Genomic DNA, 18,869 nt, shown 5'->3' with positions numbered 1-18,869 from the left:
CAGTCTCACATCAATTATTCTTCCCATTTCATGTTTGGCTGCAAAATCATATAAGGAGTCACTACACTCTTGCTTGGTTCTTCAACAGTTAGTTTTATTATTCAAGCTGTCAAACGTTGTCAAATCTCTCTTTCCTTGGATGTAGCTGGATTTCACTGCAAAGGGGTGATTCAACTGGGGTATCTGTAGCTTGGGCTTTTTTGGATCACAAGATAGACCAAAATGTCACGATTTAGAAAGCACGAATACAAAAGGCAGGTGAGCGAGGATCCAGATATTGATAACCTGCTGGCAAATCTTTCTCCGGAGGAAATGCAAGAACTACAAATAGAGCTGGAGGTCATGGATCCTAATTCCAGTGTGGCTGTCGGATTGAGACAGCGAAATCAGCTAGAGAAGCAGCCAACAGGAACGTGCGATCAGGAGGTAATGCTCACTGACTGTGAGAAATCACACAGAGACTGATAGAGAAAGAGTTGTCTATTGACAGGAGTATTTTGATGTATATTAATAACAGGTCAAAATGGATTGAAAGTTTGAGTACTACGGTGACAATTAACAGCATCTTTAGTACTTTGCTAATACTCTGTGATAAATATTCATGCCTGCTGTACCTCATTTGCATTCTTTAATGATGTTGATTCTTGATAGTGAAATTCCTGATTTTGAGTGTGAATGTGTGTGCATGAAAGAGAGAGAGAGAGAGTCTGTATTTCTGTGCGTATGCACACATAAACATGTTTATATATGTCTGTGCATGGTATATAAAAGTATATTTTTTCTTAACGAGAATAGATTTGAAGTTTTACATTCATGAATAAAATGAGTAGGCAGTTTCACCATCTTTGCTTGATTAACATCATGGCAGTGAGAGTAGAAAAGTTCCTCTTTCGAATCAAGTAGTAAAATTGGACTGTGATTTAAGCACAAAAATGCACAAGTGTTACGAGTATCATTATATTGGCAACTTCAGAGACTGTGCTAAATGTTTTGCCAACAAAAAACATTGGTGTTAAATTGTTACTGATGTCTCAGTTAAAACATTAATCGAGTCCATCTGCTGAATTAGACCAGTATTCTGATTTGGGCTTTGCAAAATTAAAATATTATGAACTGAAGAACCCAGTAATGTGTGCTTTCAGTTCAAAAACTTCTAAAGGATACCATTACTGAGAAATTCCCAGTGACCTGGAACTTTTTTCTCATATTTATGGACTTTGCATGACATTGTTTATTGACAAATGCATTAAGAATTGGAAAATCTACTGTACTGATCATATGCTTGACCATTTTTCCCACAACAGAAATGCATTCTACCAATCCTGGCTTCAACCGTCCAGCTTTCATGCTGATTGTCATTGGTTCAAGAGCTTTGAGATGTGGTTGTCTGGACCTTGTGGTATTAGCAATTCAGTAGAACAGCTTATGCTCTACGCCTAAAGTCCTTGGGAAGTGGCGATGTGTGGCTGGTCAGGTAGTTTCTAGGATATATTGCATTTTCATGGTCATTAAAGTAAAAGCAAAATCTATGTCCTTATATTTAGTAAATTATGCTTTAAAATTTCAAACAACGACTTATGAGCAGCAGATAAATAATATCTTGTAATGGATGTTAGGGTTAGGTGTAGACAAGGTTGTGTGGCATCAGGATCAGGATAACAGGGTTAGGAGAATAAGAGATGTCAATGTTGGATATTTTGAGCCTCTGTGAATTACCAGCTTGTAATCTAGGAGCTCTCCTTTCTTGCAGATAGATTTCTGCAATGTAAATGTTTTATCCTCAGTAATAGAATCTGTTGTGCTGAAGGCTAGAGATATGTCAAATCTTTATCTGTACATAGCCTTTTCCAACTACTAGTCATTGAGAGGCATTTTCAGTATTATAATTGTACCCACTTAAGTGACCTGGGAATTCATCCAGTTGCTTCCAATTATACTTCAAAATTTTTTGCAGGGAAGGCCATTGGGAGACTATGGGATCCAAGGAATCAGTGTGGTCATGGAAATAACCAGTAGCATAACAGGTAAAACTAAAGGTCATGGAAAAGCAAAGTGTGGAGCTCTCATTGGCTAAGTGGTGTATGAGAGTGTGGAGGTGGGTGGAGAGGCTGGTCAGTTGCCAAAGATGGGTTATTGAGTCTTGAGTCAGAGGCACTAAGCCAATTCCCATCTGTGAATTCTGTCTATAATTAGAGTCATATCGTTATAAAGTACAGAAGCAGAACCTTTAAGATACTAAGCTTACATTGGCCAAAAAACATCCATTTACAGTTATTCTACACTATTTCTATTTGATTAAAACATGCAACGTCGCACTTCAGCCTTTAGCCCATGATGTTGTGCCTAATTTTAGAAAATCTAACCCTTCCCTCCCACATAGCCCTCCATAATCCCAACATGCTGCATATTTCCTCCACCTTCCCTAAGATTAAGCCTGCCACCCTTCATGTCATTGAGATGTGTGAGACTGGGTGCCATAGCATCTATTACAGCTTGGGGAGATCGAGTTCTAAGTTCAATTCTGACACCATCTGTAAGAAGTTTGTACATCCTTCACTTGAGTGCATGGATTTCCTCCGGGTGTACTGGTGAATTGGTTATGATACCTTGTCCTGTGTCTGATTTCCTCCCACATTCCAAAGATGTGTAGGTTAATTGGTCATTGTAAATTGGCTCGGGCTAAGTAGGTGGGCTGCTGGGTGCTGTGGCTCTGGGCCAGAAGGGCCTGTTCTGCTCTGTACCTCTAAATAAATAAATAAACAAACAAAATAGAAAACCCAGACACATGGAGGAAGTGCACACAGTCACAGTGAGAACATGAAAACTCCACACAAACAGCACAGCAGGATTAAACCTGACTAAGACAGCAGTCAGAAAAATATAGTGAGTGGTTGGGACTGAAGAGGTAACTGTGCTCAAAGACAAATAGAAAGGAATTTGTAAGGTACTTTTAAATGTGGCATGGACAGACTTTTAGGATCATAAATGCATGTACAGGAATAAACCATACGATCTTAAAATGCTGGGTTTATTCATCAGATAGAGGTTAAAAGTCTCAAACTGAAGTGAAGCTGGATGAAGAATAACGTAAATTCATTAAACCCTCACAGTTGTGGAATCGTCATCCTAATTAGGAAAAGTTTCAGGACATGGTCTTAAACAAACCATTTGATGGACCGTAGCCAAAATTTTATTCTGTGGGAATCAGTTTATGAAAACCAATACTGATGCTTCAGTTGCAAAACAAAGCTTGCTTTACAACCAAGCGACTGGTTACTTAACTCATGAGGAAAATCTGTGATGAACTTTAGTGAGAAGGAGCCTCCAATCTGATATTTCAGAACATCATTGAGGTGCTGTCTTCTGAAAGGCATTGTAAACAGACCCTCTCTGGACAGTTTGCTTGGATACTTACAAAATGCTCCCTTAAATGGTACCAGGAAACCCTTCTGCTTCTATAAGGTTTTGGCCCAATATATCAACTGTTTATTCATTCCAATAGATGCTGCCTGACTTGATGAGTTCATCCCGTATTTTGTGTGTGTTGCTTTGGATTTCCTCGTGTTTATACACATGACAGCTTTCCCTTATGCCACAACATCAACGTCACTCTGACCGATGTTAACGGCTAAGACAATGACCTGTAAATAAGTTGATCATCATAAACAAGATAGACAATACACTAATTGTACTTCTCTAAATGCAATTGGATTATTTTTTATCTAAGATTCTGTTACTTTAATGAGGGACCTATCTTTTAAAATATTTCTCCATTTTGTTGGCACTCTAGCTTTAAGGTCTACACAGCAGCTGCTTCATTTTCATACCTTCTGATGATGGCAATTATAGACATAATAAGATGATGAGATCTCCACTGCAAAGATCATGGTTAGATATGGGGGAGGTGAAGGTGGGCCATCCCTGAGATAGGTGGGGAAACAGAATTGTGTGTGACATTTCCTCTGGTAATCGGGCTCTGTCCTCTCTCTGTGACCTCCCAAAGATTCTTCTCTTTTTCCTCATTCTAACATCAGAGTTTGGCACCTCCTTGTTTGTGGTCACTGCACTACAGGAAGAATGTGACCGAAGCCACCGAGGGTGCAGAATAGACACGTGAATGTTGCCTGTACTGGACGGTTTGAGTTATAGGAAGAGTTTGGATGGGCTAGGCCTGTTTTCCCTTGTGAGAAGGTGGATGAGGGGAGACCATTGCGGTTTATAAAACCATAAGGGATATGAATAAGTGGAGAGTCAGTCTTTTCCCAAGGGTAGCGGGTTAAAACCCAAATGGCATAGGATGAGGATGAGAGAATGTAAGGGGCAATTTTTTTCTCGCCAAGGGTGGTGTATAGGTGCAACGAACTGCCAGAGGATGTAGTGGAGACAGGTGCATTTACAATGTTTAAAGGACTTTCAGACAGGAAAATGGATGGGAAAGGTTTAAAGGGACATGGGCCAAACAAAGACCCATATTATCATAGATAGACACCTCATCAACAAGGATGAGTTGGGCTAAGGGGCCTGTCCCCATGCTCTACTACTGTACATATCTCAATGTATTATTGTTGTGCACATTGAAGATATAAACTAGTTGTCTGGCGTACTGACCTCTACCTGGCCGAGGCACAGCGACAACTCTCTGATACCTCCTCTTATTTACCCCTTGATCATGACCCCTCTAAGGAGCACCAGGCCACTGTCTCCTATACCATCACCAACCTTATCAGCTCTGGGGATCTCCCATCCACTGCCACCAAACTCATAGTTCCCACACCCCGCACTTCCCGTTTCTACCTCCTACCCAAGACCACCAACCTGCCTGTCCAGGTAGACCCATTGTCTCAGCTTGCTCCTGCCCCACTGAACTCATTTCTGCATACCTTGACACTGTTTCATCCCCCCCTTGTTCAATCCCTTCCCACCTATGTTCGTGACACTTCTCACGCTTTGAAATTTTTCAATTATTTTAAGTTCCCTGGCCCCCACAGCCTTATTTGGACGTCCAGTCCTTATATACCTCCATCCCCCACCAGGAAGGTCTCAAAGATCTCTGCTTCTTTTTTGGATTCCAGACCTAACCAATTCTCCTCTACCACCACTCTCCTCCGTCTAGCGGAATTAGTTCTTACTCTCAATAGTTTCTCCTTTGGCTTCTCCCACTTCCTCCAAACTAAAGGTGTAGCCATGGGCACCTGCATGGGTCCCAGTTATGCCTGCCTTTTTGTTGGCTTTGTGGAACAGACCATGTTCCAAGCCTATACGGGTATCCGTCCCCCTCTTTTCCTTCACTACATCAACGACTGCATTGGCGCTGCCTCCTGCATGCATGCTGAATTCGTTGACTTTATTAACGTTGCCTCCAACTTTCACCCTGCCCTCAAATTTACCTGGTCCAATTCTGACACCTCCATCCCCTTTCTTGATCTTTTTGTCTCCATCTCTGGAGATAGCTTATCTACTGATATCTAATATAAGCCTAAAGACTCTCACAAATACCTGGACTATTCCTCTTCCCACCCTGTCTCTTGCAAAAATACTATCCCCTTCTCACAATTCCTCCGTCTCCACCGCATCTGCTCTCAGGATGAGGCTTTTCATTCTAGGACGAAGGCAGTATCTTCCTTTTTTAAACAAAGGGGCTTCCCTTCTTCCACCATCAAATTCTGCTCTCAACCGCATCTCCATCTCTCCCATTTCACGCACATCTGCCCTCACTCCATCCACCCGCCACCCCACTCGGGATAGGGTTCCCCTTGTCCTCACATACCACCCCACCAGCCTCCAGGTCCAACGTATAATTCTCTGTAACTTCTGCCACTTCCAACGGGATCCCACTACCAAGCACATCTTTCCCTCCCCCCTCTTTCTGCTTTCTGCAGGGATCGCTCCCTACGCGACTCCTTTGTCCATTCATCCCCCCCATCACTTCCCATCGATCTCCCTCCTGGCAATTATCCTTGCAAGCGAAACAAGTGCTACACCTGCCCTTACACTTCCTCCCTCACCACCATTCAGGGCCCCAGACAGTCCTTCCAGGTGAGGCGACACTTCACCTGTGAGTCGGCTGGTGTGGTATACTGCGTCCGGTGCTCCCTGTGTGGCCTTTTATATATTGGTGAGACCCGACGCAGACAGGGAGACCATTTCGCTGAACACCTACGCTCGGTCCGCCAGAGAAAGCAGGATCTCCCAGTGGCCACACATTTTAATTCCACATCCCATTCCCATTCTGATATGTCTATCCATGGCCTCCTCTACTGTCAAGATGAAGCCACACTCAGGTTGGAGGAGCAACACCTTATATACCGGCTGGGTAGCCTCCAACCTGATGGCATGAACGTTGACTTCTCTAACTTCTGTTAATGCCCCTCCTCCCCTTCTTACCCCATCCCTGATATATTTAGCTTTTTTCCTCCCTCCTTTTTTTCTCTCTCTCTTTCTGCTCATCACTCTGCCCGTTCTCCATCTCCCTCTGGTGCTCCCCTCCCCCTTTCTTTCTCCCTAGGCTGCCCATCCCATGATCCTTTCCCTTCTCTAGCTCTGTATCCCTTTTGACAATCACCTTTCCGGCTCTCAGCTTCACCCCACCCCCATCCAGTCTTCTCCTATCATTTCCCATTTTCCCCTCCCCCTCCTACTTTCAAATCTCTTACTATCTCTCCTGTCAGTTAGTCCTGACGAAGGGTCTCGGCCCGAAACGTCGACAGTGCTTCTCCCTATAGATGCTGCCTGGCCTGCTGCATTCCACCAGCATTTTGTGTGTGTTGTGTGGTTAATAAAAGGTTTTGTTTTTCTTCAAGATCCATTGCCATTGAAGTTTGTGAAAACATGATATAGTTGTAACACTATATCAATTTGACATTGTGAATGGAAGGACATTGTACTCAGGAGAGTGGAGAGTAATGTATAATTTCAGAGTAGAAAGGCTTGGCATGTCGAAGGCCGTTGGTTGGAAGATGGGCATGAACGTCAAAGTCAAGCTTATTGTCAGATGGAAAAGTGCATGTGTGCGCATGAGGTAAAACTAAGAGCAGAAGACCATAAGGAGGAGAATTAGGCCATTTAGCCATCAAGTCTGCTCCACTATTTCATCATGGCTGATGCATTTTCCCCCTCAGACTCAATCTCCTGTCTTCTCCCCAAATTCCTTCACGCTCTGACTTATCAAGAATCTATCAACCTCAGCCCAAATGGCCTCCATGGCTGCCTGTCGCAATGAATTCCACCAGATTCACCCCTCTCTGGTTCAAGAAATCCCTCCTCATTTCTGTTCTGAAAGAATGCCCCTCTATTCTGAAGCTGTGTCCTCTGGTTTTGGACTCCCCCACTATAGGAAAGATCCTCTCCACATCCACTCTGTCAAGGCATTTCAACATTTGATTAGATTCAATGAGGTCACCCCTCATATTACAGGAACATAGCATCATATAATCAGAAGAAAGACATAAATTATATATAATTTATCAAGAAAAGAATACAATTAGATTGCAAATAGATGCAGAATTAGGTTATTTGGTTAATAAAGTCTGCTCCACCATTCCATTTTGGCTGAATATAATAAGCCTCTCAATTCATTCTCCATTCTCCTGCCTTACTAATCAAGAATGTATCAACCTCCACTTTAAATATACCCACGGACTTGGCCTCCACAGCGATCTGTGGCAATGAATTCCATAGATGCACTACCCTCTAGATAAAAAGATTCCTCATTATCTCTGTTGTAAAGGGATGTTCTGTCTTGATGCTGGTACTCTCTGGTCCTCGACTCCCCCGCTATAGGAAAGATCCTCTCCACATCCACTCTGTCTGTGCTCTCTGGTCCTCGACTCCCCCGCTATAGGAAAGATCCTCTCCACATCCACTCTATCTGTGTCCTCTGGTCCTAGACTCCCCCACTATAGGAAACATCCTCTCCACATCCACTCTATCTGTGTCCTCTGGTCCTCGACTCCCCCACTATAGGAAAGATCCTCTCCACATCCACTCTATCTAAGCTTTTAAATATTTGATAGATTTCAATCAGATCCTCCTCATTCTTGTAATCTCCAGTGAATACAGGTGCAGAACCATCAAATGCTCTTCACACATTAACCCTTTCATTCCCGGGATCTTTCAGGTGAACATCCTCTGGACCCTCGCCACTGCCTGCACATCCTTTCTCAGATAAGGGGCCCCAAAGCTGCTCACGGTACTCCATACTGACATGAAAAAATGTTGTAAGCTTATGTAAATAGGCTGCACATTTTTAGCTGTGTAGTTTGCAAGCTTGAAATTTTGATGTGGCTGTTTTAATTTGTGTCATCCCCCGTTTTGGGGGAAGACTCTGGTAGCACTTCAGGTGCAAATCAAATCCATAGCAAAAGTTCAGACAAAAATGATCCTCATGAATAAAGCTACTAATCTGTGCAGATCTAGTGATGTATTAATTGTTTATATTTGTAATAAATAGTGCACCCAGGCGCCATTACACAGTGTTTATGAAATGACTTCATCACTTGGGTAGTAGCATCAGGATATTGCAACTGAGTGTAGTGACAGCTCTGATTATCTCACTCACTCCTTCTATGCTGACATTTAGTTTGACAGGTGATTGGATCCTCTATCCTGGGTAACCTTGGCATTATCTGTGCAAGATGTATGAACAGACAATTTCAGTTCATTGCTGGTCTATTTGTATCCTCTACAGTGTGTCAACACCTGAACAGCTTCTGGTGGGAAGCAATCAGGGCCTTGTGGCCTAGTCGATTTTCTACTTCAAAACGAGAGTGCTTTGAATCAAGTTATAGGCTCCTGCCATAGAAATCAATGCGGGCAATCACGATTGAAGTGATATGTAATCCTTAAGATATGTTCTGACCTGCTGTGAGAGTCTAGGGTCATAGAACTATGGAGTCAGAGAATCACACAGCATGGATAGAGGCCCTGCAGCTTTTGTTATCCTTGCTGACCAAGATTCCTCTCTAGCTTAGTCCCATTTGCCCACATTTGGCCCAAATCCCACTATACCAGGGGTTTCCCTGGGGTCCATGGACCCATTGGTTAATGGTAGGGGTCCATGGCATCAAAAAAGTTGTGAAATCCTGCTCTATACCTTTCCTAGCCACGCTGCTGTCCAAGTGCCTTTTTGATGCACCATCAATAACTCTTGGAGACGTGAGTTAAGATAAGCTTTCATTGGCTGGAAGAAAGCACAAGCAGCAAGTGACGACCACACAACATCCTGGAGACTGAGGAAGGAGCAGTGCCTCCAATCGCCTTTATACCAGGGTCCGTGGGAGGAGCCACAGGAGCAGTCAGCGGTGGGGGGGGGGGGGGGGCGTGTCCAGACATTTATACGTAGTTCACCACACTTTTAAATGTTGTTAATATACCTTCTGCAACCACTTCCTCTAGCAGTTCATTCCACATACTGACCATCCTCTGGAAGAAAAGGTTCTCCTCAGATCTCTTTTCAATCTGTCCCCTCTTACCCTACACCGAATTCTTAATGCCCGAACCTTGGAGAAAACGCATTCACCCTCTGTTCATAAAAATTATATTTAATTTTGACAACGCAGAAATAAAGATGTTAAAATTGAAAATGGGAGTGGGTGGGGGTAAATCGAATACCAATAAGTATTTGCTGATGAGACCCTCCACATCCCCAGTTGGTTGGTGGTTCTGTTTTGTCCAATAATGGTTCAAACTGTTTACTTTCAATAGGATTCAAACATGGAAGGTGGAAGGCACTGGGTTAGAGGGTGAGAGTCTCATTGCTGAAGCCTCATTGTGCCTAAATATATGTCTTTCAGGTCCACAAGGTCAGCTTGCTGAACCCTCAGATGAGGGTGGGTAAACATGGACTATGGGCCAAATCCAACAGGATTCAACCCATTGCAAATTCATTTGAACACCGAACTAGAATATCGACGAGAATTAATAATGCTGTATTATCTTAATTCCCTCTTCAATAGCAACATCTCAAAATTGAACAGTCTTCACAAGATGCATGTTGTGTGCTCTGTGTAGGTCTGTTATCAAAAGGGGCATATGGGAAATTGTGAACAGATGCCAGAATGAAACTTTTGATGTTAATGGTCCCAGATGTAGCTGTTTAGAATTTTTCCGATGCTATTGACTAGCTCCTTTTAAGGGAATGTGTCAGTATAACAGTTGTTAAAAAAGAAATGACATAACTTAATCTGCTTTTGCCTTGTCAGTATTACAGCCTCTAGTATTCCCAATCTAAATCTCCACAGTTTATTTTTTTCTCTTATCACAGGAAACTGCAAAAGCCTGAATAAAAATGGCAAGAATAATTTCTACAATAACAAAGGCAGACTCTAAATAAAATACCAGCTGCATAATGCTCGTGCCATGATGGGAAAAGTAGATGTTATTTCATTGCTACACAACAATATGAATCTCCATATTTCAACTTAGGAAGCAATGGTCAATTTTAGAGCTGTGAAAAACAATCACAGTCTCTACCAGTCTTTGAACAATTGTTGATTCCAGTAATCTTAGAAAAAGGACAATATCCTGCCACTTGTTCAGTTCATTGCTTTATTTCCTAGGAAGGAGGAATGCAGAGCATTTCATCACAAATCCAGCTTCAAAGCACAGATGAGGAGGGGCTTTGCTGCGGGATTATATTTTGTAGAGTTGAAGCCATGTCTGCTGAACAATGAGTCTTTCTGCTAAAAGGTCCTTGGTTCCAGTTATCCACTCTATGCTAGTGGTTAAACATGTTGCTATGAGCTCTGGTGCTGAAAAGCTATTGAAAGGAAGCTGAGAATAATGTTAAAGAAAAAGTTAACCAAAGCTGGGCAGCCAATGAAAGAGCGCGGGCAAGAAGCTTCTCAGGACCTCTGTCTGCCTGTTTCTCTGGTCTCTTCACACACTCATCCCTTCCTCAGAGCCGTGAGCCCGTTAGCCACTCCCCCTGCTCTACACTCCCACCCACTTCTCCTATTTTTCCTACTGTCTGGTGATATAAACTCTGCACATTCATCTGGATAGTGCATCACTGAAGCCATATGGATATTTGTCGACAATCCACGATCAAGGTTGATTGTTACTTTAAGACATTTGTGAAAGCTGATCCTGAATCTTCTCAAATTTTTTTTATTTCTTAAATTAAAGTAACTGCACTCCAGTCTCCCCTGCACCAAGTGCTATTGAAGATATTTTTTGGAGTGGTTCTGAAGAATATTCTTCATTACATTAATGTATTAATTCACTAATGTACTCTACATTGATATTCGTCAGAAGCAGATGACCATTGCTGAAAACTCAAGTACTGTTGGCAGTTCATTTATTTGTGAGTCCCAAACTATACTCAGCTTTGAAAAAAACATTTCTCAGAATCATCTTTATCTTTGCTTAATCCACATGAACTTTGTTACATTCAGAACAAATGGAATTTAATCTTTCACAGATGATTAGTAGGTATGCTTCAAAACTAGCTGAATATTTAATCTGCACACACATCTATTATGATCTATTATCTAATTTGTGTATATCATTTTAATCATTCTTCTCTTGTCAGTTCAGATTCAGATTTAGAGTCATTTATTTATCACATGTACATCAAAACATACAGTGAAGTGTGTCACACACACAAAATGCTGGAGGAACTCAGCAGGCCAGGCAGTGTCATTGGAAAAAAATACAGTCGATGTTTCGGGCCGAAATTGAATGTCGACTGCACTTTTTTCCATAGATGCTGCCTGGCCTGCCAGGTTCCTCCAGCATTTTGTGTGTGTTGCTCGGATTTCCAACATCTGCAGATTTTCTCTTGTTAGTGAAGTGTGTCATTTGCGTTAACAACTCCCGCAACCTAAGGATGTACTGGGGAACACATAAGTGTATAAGAGTCACCGTACATTCCAGCACCAACATAACATGCACACACACACACACACACACACACACACGACTCTAGGCCGCCAACCTCCAGTGGACTCACAGAATCGCAGCCAACAGGACTCTGACTTCCCCAGTGGATCTCAAACTCATATACCCAGGGCTTTGGCTTTTGAACTTCTAACTGACCTTCGAGCTTAGATCATCGCTAATGACCCCAGTACGAGCTGATAACAAGACCCAGAATTCTAGACCTCAGACTCTGGTCTTTCCAATGACAGGATACTGAACTCTGGATTCAAACTCTAGACATCTTGACTCGTGTTGTGCACCTTAGGGTAGGGGGAGGTGACTAACCCTTGTGCCTCATGCACCAAGAGATATCTCAATGCTTAATTACTGTTTTAATCTGTATCATCGCAATATACAGATATATCAACAATTTTTAACATGAGAAAAGATCTGATAAACTGTTTCATAAAATGCTGGAAAAATATTACATGCATTTGAAAGGATACAGAGAATGGGGACAAAATGACAAGGAGATGAACTGTGAGTTACAGTCAAAGAATCTATGTTGCAAAGAAAGAAAGGTCATGTAAATGTACAAATGTTAGTTGATAGACTAAACTCTATGTGAGCTTTGAAAAGAAGGGCACTGAGGCCTGAGCAAAGTTGTATGGGAGACCAGCAGTTGCCCATGCTGCAAGTCTCCCCTCTCTACGCCACCGATGTTGTCCAAGGGAAGGGCAAGGGCTGATACAGCTTGGCACCAGTGTCATTGCAGAGCAATGTGTGGTTAAGTGCCTTGCTCAAGGACAAAACACACTGCCTCAGCTGAGGCTCGAACTAGTGACCTTCAGATCACTAGACCAATGGCTTAGCCACTTGGCCACGCGCCAACACAAAATTACACTTAGAAAGGTATTGGTTAGAGGTCCTTCTCTCAATAGTGATAAATATTTGTGATTTCCCAGATAGGTAAATAAAGGAAGAAATGAGGGTTTGTTCCTGATACAATCAAATATTTTGGTGGGAGGAATTACAGAAATGGAATAGTAGATTATACTGGATTAAAGTTCCTTTTCTTGGTGTGCTTAGCTTTCTCATCTTCATGAAACAATTAAATATTCTCAGATTCTTATATCAAAATCTTATACAAAGAATAACATCATGGAATCATATATTATTGCAGCACAGAATGAGGACACTCAATCCATTACCCTGCCAGCTTTGTATTTTTTGTTGTTGCAATGTGGAGTTATGTAAGTTATGTAAAGCGTCCTCTGCTTACAAGTTAAGTTTTTATTGACGCTGTATTGATATTACAAGGTAGCAACAGGAAATTTGTAATCTTCGGTATAGATTTTATCACTGCATTGTTAAATTCACTGAGAATTTCTATGTCCATACAATTTCTGTAAAGTAAAATGGACAAAATATAATGATAAATCACAGGAGTACTTTAGTTCTTTTTTCTAGATTCAAATTGATGCTCTGTCTCCATCTTTTTAACGCTTTATTCCCCACCTCTGTTGCTTCAGTGTTTTTAGCATTTTGGGTAAGGTGCGTTCTGCAATCTTAGGACGCTGCATCGAACCTCTCACGGATTCATTTTTACCTGGTTTAGTCATTTATTGAGATTATGTCCAATTTCAGAAGGTTCAGCCACAAAACAAAAAATCTACTACCCTTCTTTATTTTAAGCAGTCAGTCTCGGGTAGGCCAGTCCTTAAGTTTCATTTTACCATAAAGGGCAGTAGCCATGTGTAAGCCCTTTAAATCTGCAGAAGTATTCTGGAGGGCTTTTGGGGAACCATGACACTATTAACACATCCCAATGATATGGATGCTGTCTAAACTGAGCATAATACTCCAAGGAATGCTAGCTACCTAGTTCTTAAATATTGTGCTTTTCCTGATGAAGCACAGTATCCAATCAGACCATGAAGTTGTCAAACTGGAAACAGTTTGATTGTGGATCCCCAACTGCTGGGAAATATGGGAAATTCTGCACTGCTTCGCAGGTTGGAATCTGTTGCCATAAGGTGGAGTCCAAAGGATAAAGATAAATATTAAAGATTAGCTTCATTTGTCACAAGTACATTGAAACATAGAGTCAACTGTATGTCCAACACAATCCAAGGAGTTGCCGGAAGACACAGATTGCATGGAGTAGCGTTTAAAGTGAATCACAAGAGGGATAGAAAAAATGTTTAGAAAAACATTTTTGCTTTTCTAAAATGAGTCCTGAAGAAGTATCTTGGCCTGAAATATTGACTGTTTATTCATTTTGATAGTTGCTACCCGACCTACTGAGTTCCTCTGGCATTTTCTTTTTGTGCTGCCTTAGAAAAAAATTGCCCTTTATGTTATAATTTCTAGGTTCTGAGGTGAGTCTTGATGAAGGGTCTTGGCCCGAAATATCGACTATTTATTCATTTCCATAGATACTTCCTGACCAATTGAGTTCCTCCAGCATTTTGTGTGTGTTGTTCTGAAGTGGAGCAGCTGGTGTGAGGAATTGGGATAATTTGAATTTATTTAAATATTACATCCATCCCTCAACATGAGGGAGTAAAAATCTTTGCTATTTGTCATAACGTATAGACGTATGAATTTATAAGTCTAATGGCTCATAGAAAGAAGCTGTCCCACAGCCTATTGGTCCTGTCTTTAACACTGTGGTACCATTTGCCAGATGGAAGCAGCTGAAACAGTTTATGGTTGGGGTGACCAGTGTCCCTGATGATCTTCCAGGCCTTCTTTCTGCACATGCTGCTGTAAATGTTCTCAATGGGTGGAAGTTCACATCCACAGATGTGCTCGTCTGTCCGTACCACTCCCTGCAGTGCCCCGCGATCAAGGTTGAGAAATCAAGCTTCCATACCAGGCAGTGATACAGGTGGTCGGGATGCTCTCAATGGTGCCCCTGTAGAAGGTCTTGAGAATTTGGGAAAAAGGTTTGCTGCAAAACAGGACACTAGGATGGGAACAGTGAGTGGGTTATTTGGTAGGGAAGTAATACGTAGAATCTCCAGCACATTCTCTGAACATCTGGAGTTTCTTTCTTGCTTGGTTTTGTGATCTTAGTCAACAGATCCAGTCATGGTGTAGACTAGAGTTAAGCAAGGCTGCATCATTGTTGTAACAGTTTTGTTAATCCTTCTGAGCGTACTTCAATAGAACACACAAGAGCAAAGCCAAGGTCTTCCATGAGCCTTCCTCCAATGCACAACTGAACCTCTGAGACTAAAGGTCCATGCTGAGATGCTGAAAACATGGGTCAGAGACTTGATGGTCTGCTCAACATGGATCATGGGATTTCTCAACAAATCCAGATGTCAGGGATAAAGAGGGCTGTGGCAGCATGCACTTTGGCCATCTGAGGAAAAGACTGCATGAAAACTAAGGCCTCAGACTCACCACAAAACTCATGGCTTATTTGACAGCAGTGGTCACTGATGTCTTGCAAGCTTCTAAGACATAGATTTCGTACAGCAATTCTCTCAGAGATATTCTCAATGCCTCATCGAAAAGATGTGACACCCCCGGTGACACAAGGACTGTGCAGAATGGAGAAGAAGCTTTCAAGATTTTGTCGAGTGGCTCACGTTTGTTTACTGGAAGTGCACAGCAGTTGAGTGTGGAGGAAACACACCTCCTCCAGGACTATCTATACATCCGCATTGTCAAGCATTTTGTGCCCCATCTCTGGCAGTCTCTGTGTTGCAGGCAGGCCTCATCCACCACCTGAGAACAGAGCAGGTCAGATGTGTGCTGGGAGTGGTAAAATCGGGTGTCAGTGGTGAGCAATATTGGAGTTGTGTATATTGATCCTTGAGATGCTTGAGAGGAGCATATAGGGTGTGTGCGTGTGATGTAGTGTACAGGTATGGTTTCCAGTTGAAAATCTCAAAACTACAGCAAAAATACTGTAAAAATCTGCTAAATATCCTGACTGAGTTGATAATACAGTGGTGGAGCCTGGTAGAGCTTGAATAATGATATTTTAGTAAAAGAAGTGAAAATGAAGTCATTGTTTGTAAAAATATAAGAGATTTAACCAACTAAAGCTTTGGTTTGTGAATGTTGCTTCTGAAATGTATTCTACAGCTTGGCTTTATGTTCTTCGATGAATGTGCAGCATTCTTACTACCTTGGTATATAAACAGGGCCAGTTAAAGCCCATCACAAGGTTATGGTTTGGAAATTAGCTATTGGAAAACCCTTGCCTGCTTGATTGGACAAGCTATAGATGAATAGAACAGGTTATTGAAGGAATGGGTTGCAGTCCTAGTCAAAGGAAGGAGCAGAGTGACGAGTATGAGGAAGATCAGCGGAAGAGTTAGGGTACTTTGAAGAGCCCAATGTGCTACCACTTCACACCAAATGGAACTGAGACAACTTAATCAAAGTAAAATTAATTAATACACATGACTTTAGAATATGGTGGAAACATAGCGGATTCTGGTTAATTGGCCCTTTGGTTAATCAGAAGAAGCACTTTTTTTGGCCAACTCTTATAGAACAAACACAAATTGACTAAATTGCTGGGATTCCCTTTGTTTACTTGGGAAACTATGCCGCTTAATTTGGCAGGAGACTTGCCAAACAGGTTCTAACTAGCATCAGTTACATACACTCGTGTGTCCGTTAGATGTTACACCGTGTTTAAAGCAAACAGATTTTAAATAGCATCCATTGCATGTGTTTGTGTTCAAAAAACAGTGATTTTTGTCACTGAGAGCTGGTGAGAAATAAGAAGGAAGACAACTCAGAACTGTTTTGCTCACTTCAGTTTCAAGCATTCAGGCTTGAAGATGTCAAAAACGGCCAGGAGTGAAAATGAAACAATTTCACTACCTCAACAAGTTAGGAACTACGAAGAATTTGAAGGTATCTACCAACAATCATCTTGAATATTGCAACGAAAATGAAGTTTTGGAGGACGCAATTGTCGATATCATTGGTTGAAAGCAGTCCATTGACTGCACTGGATGACTTCTGATTTTGTTCATTTCATCCACTGGATGAATTCCTCTGTCAATAATAATAATAATAGTAATAATAATAAGTACTTTATTGATCCCAAGTGGGAAATTATTTTGTTATAGCTGCAACATTTAAAAACACACTTAGCTATAATAAATGGTAATAATAGATATAATAGTAATATTAGCTGATAACAGTACAGAATAATAATATATGCAATAATAATTTACCATTGCACAATAATGTGCAATAATAATGTACAAAATAACAAAACAGAGACTATTATGCTATGCTGTGTGTTCTCCTGTCGCACAGAGATGAACTGTTGTAAATGCTTATTGCATTTGGTAAAAAAGATTTTCCGCAATGATCCTTCTGATGGCAGAGCTGAATGAGTCTGTTCAAAAGGTTATACAGTTTTATAGGACTGTAGAGCTATTGGTAGTGTTCTAATTTAATCTGTATTTCATTTAAATACATAATTTGTAACTCAATTTGTCTTTTTTTATACCTTTTTAACTATTTCCATGAAACTTTGACTAACTGGGCCAGCTACTTAATTGGATCAAAATGTACTGGTCCCGATGAGTCTCATTTAACTGGAATCTGCTGTGATAAGACAGACAAAACATAACAAAAAATACAGTGAAGGGAAAAGCTATTATTGCTGGATATGTACAGTATGTTGTATACCAAACCTATAAATATGTCGTATAAAAAAGCATTTCATTTTCAACTTCAGATTTTAGAGATTCTTCTAGAAAAGGTTTTATTTGACAAAATGTGTAAAATGTGGAGGCAATGGAGATGCTCTTCAAAACCCATTAAAGCATTATTGCAAAATATGCATAAAGATTCTACAATATAATTAGACATTAAACATTCCAAGCTGGGTTTCTCTCATCAAACCTCACTTGCCACTTACTGCTAACTCTGTCCCTATTGATTTTAGAAATTTTGTCACGTTAAATTTAATCTGTCTGACCTGTTTTTAATCGAGTTTTATCTACATACATTTTGTATTAGACAAATGCATTACTTTTATAATTTTCCAGTCATCAAGCCTCATCTATGAATGTATAGATGTCTGGAAAATTATGGCCTGGGCCTTAGCAATTTTCCTCATTACTTTCCTCATCAACCTAGGATACTTTGCTTCTGAATCTGGTAATTTATCCACTAAATGTAGCTTCTGTCAATTATCACCTCTTATTCAACTCCTTGTCTACCTCATCTCCCCTTGTTGAAATTCCATGATCATCTTGCTTGGCAAATGGTAGGTCTGGACTGTGAATGGCCGGGTGGAAGTATGTATCATGCACCACCTCTTCTACTCCTCCTCCTTAATGACAATCAAAGGGAATGTTGGCTGAAAGGTGAGGCTTACACTCAAAACCTCATAAAGGATTGAAGAAGATAGGGACTGCTATGAGCCATTATGATTGTAGCTTTTAGGGCAGCATGCAGAGCTATCTGAAGATCCTAGTTATCAGGTCAGTCTGAGATGAGAATTCCTACCACTCTTCCACCAATCTCTTTGACTCACTACTGTCCGGAAGGATGCACAGGAGCATTAAGACTAGTCTAGAATGGGTAACTTCCCTCAGGCAGTGAGACTAATAACTACTCTGCCACCTCTGAGGGCTTGTCTCTAGAACATTGCTCTTTACTGTTTACCTATTCTGCACACTACATGCATTTTGAATTATATTTGATTAACTTATTTGTGCTAATATTTTAGTTTATATGCTACGTGTGATACAATTTTTGTGGGTGCACCATTGTCCAGAGGAACGTTGTTCCATTTGGTTGTATATATGTATAATCAGATAACAATAAGCTTGAACTTGATATAGGCTGATTGAAGCATCACAGGACCAGGAGTTAAAATGAACCAGAACTGCTCTTGGCTGTGAGTTTAAAGTGTAGGAAATCTCATCTGCCTAGACTGATCAAACACGAGGATATCTGCAGATGCTGGAAATTCAAACAACACACACAAAATGCTGGTGGAACACAAAATGCAG

At 41.1% G+C, this 18,869-nt stretch overlaps 1 protein-coding gene across 1 annotated transcript in view; it reads left to right on the top strand.

Moving 5' to 3' along the window:
• The first annotated feature begins 43 nt into the window (after nucleotides 1-43).
• lmod1b (leiomodin 1b (smooth muscle)) overlaps nucleotides 44-18,869 on the top strand; it is a 30,742-nt gene continuing 11,916 nt past the window's right edge. Inside the window, exon 1 of the mRNA XM_059950440.1 lies at nucleotides 44-426. Coding sequence (XP_059806423.1) covers nucleotides 223-426 — 204 coding nt within the window. The 5' untranslated portion in view covers nucleotides 44-222. The remainder of the gene's footprint in view (nucleotides 427-18,869) is intronic.

Source organism: Hypanus sabinus, chromosome 25 (genome assembly GCF_030144855.1).
Source record: "Hypanus sabinus isolate sHypSab1 chromosome 25, sHypSab1.hap1, whole genome shotgun sequence".
Classification (NCBI taxonomy): Eukaryota; Metazoa; Chordata; class Chondrichthyes; order Myliobatiformes; family Dasyatidae; genus Hypanus; species Hypanus sabinus.
The sequence above is the reverse complement of the archived record's forward strand: the minus strand, read 5'-3'. Positions and strand labels throughout refer to the sequence as shown.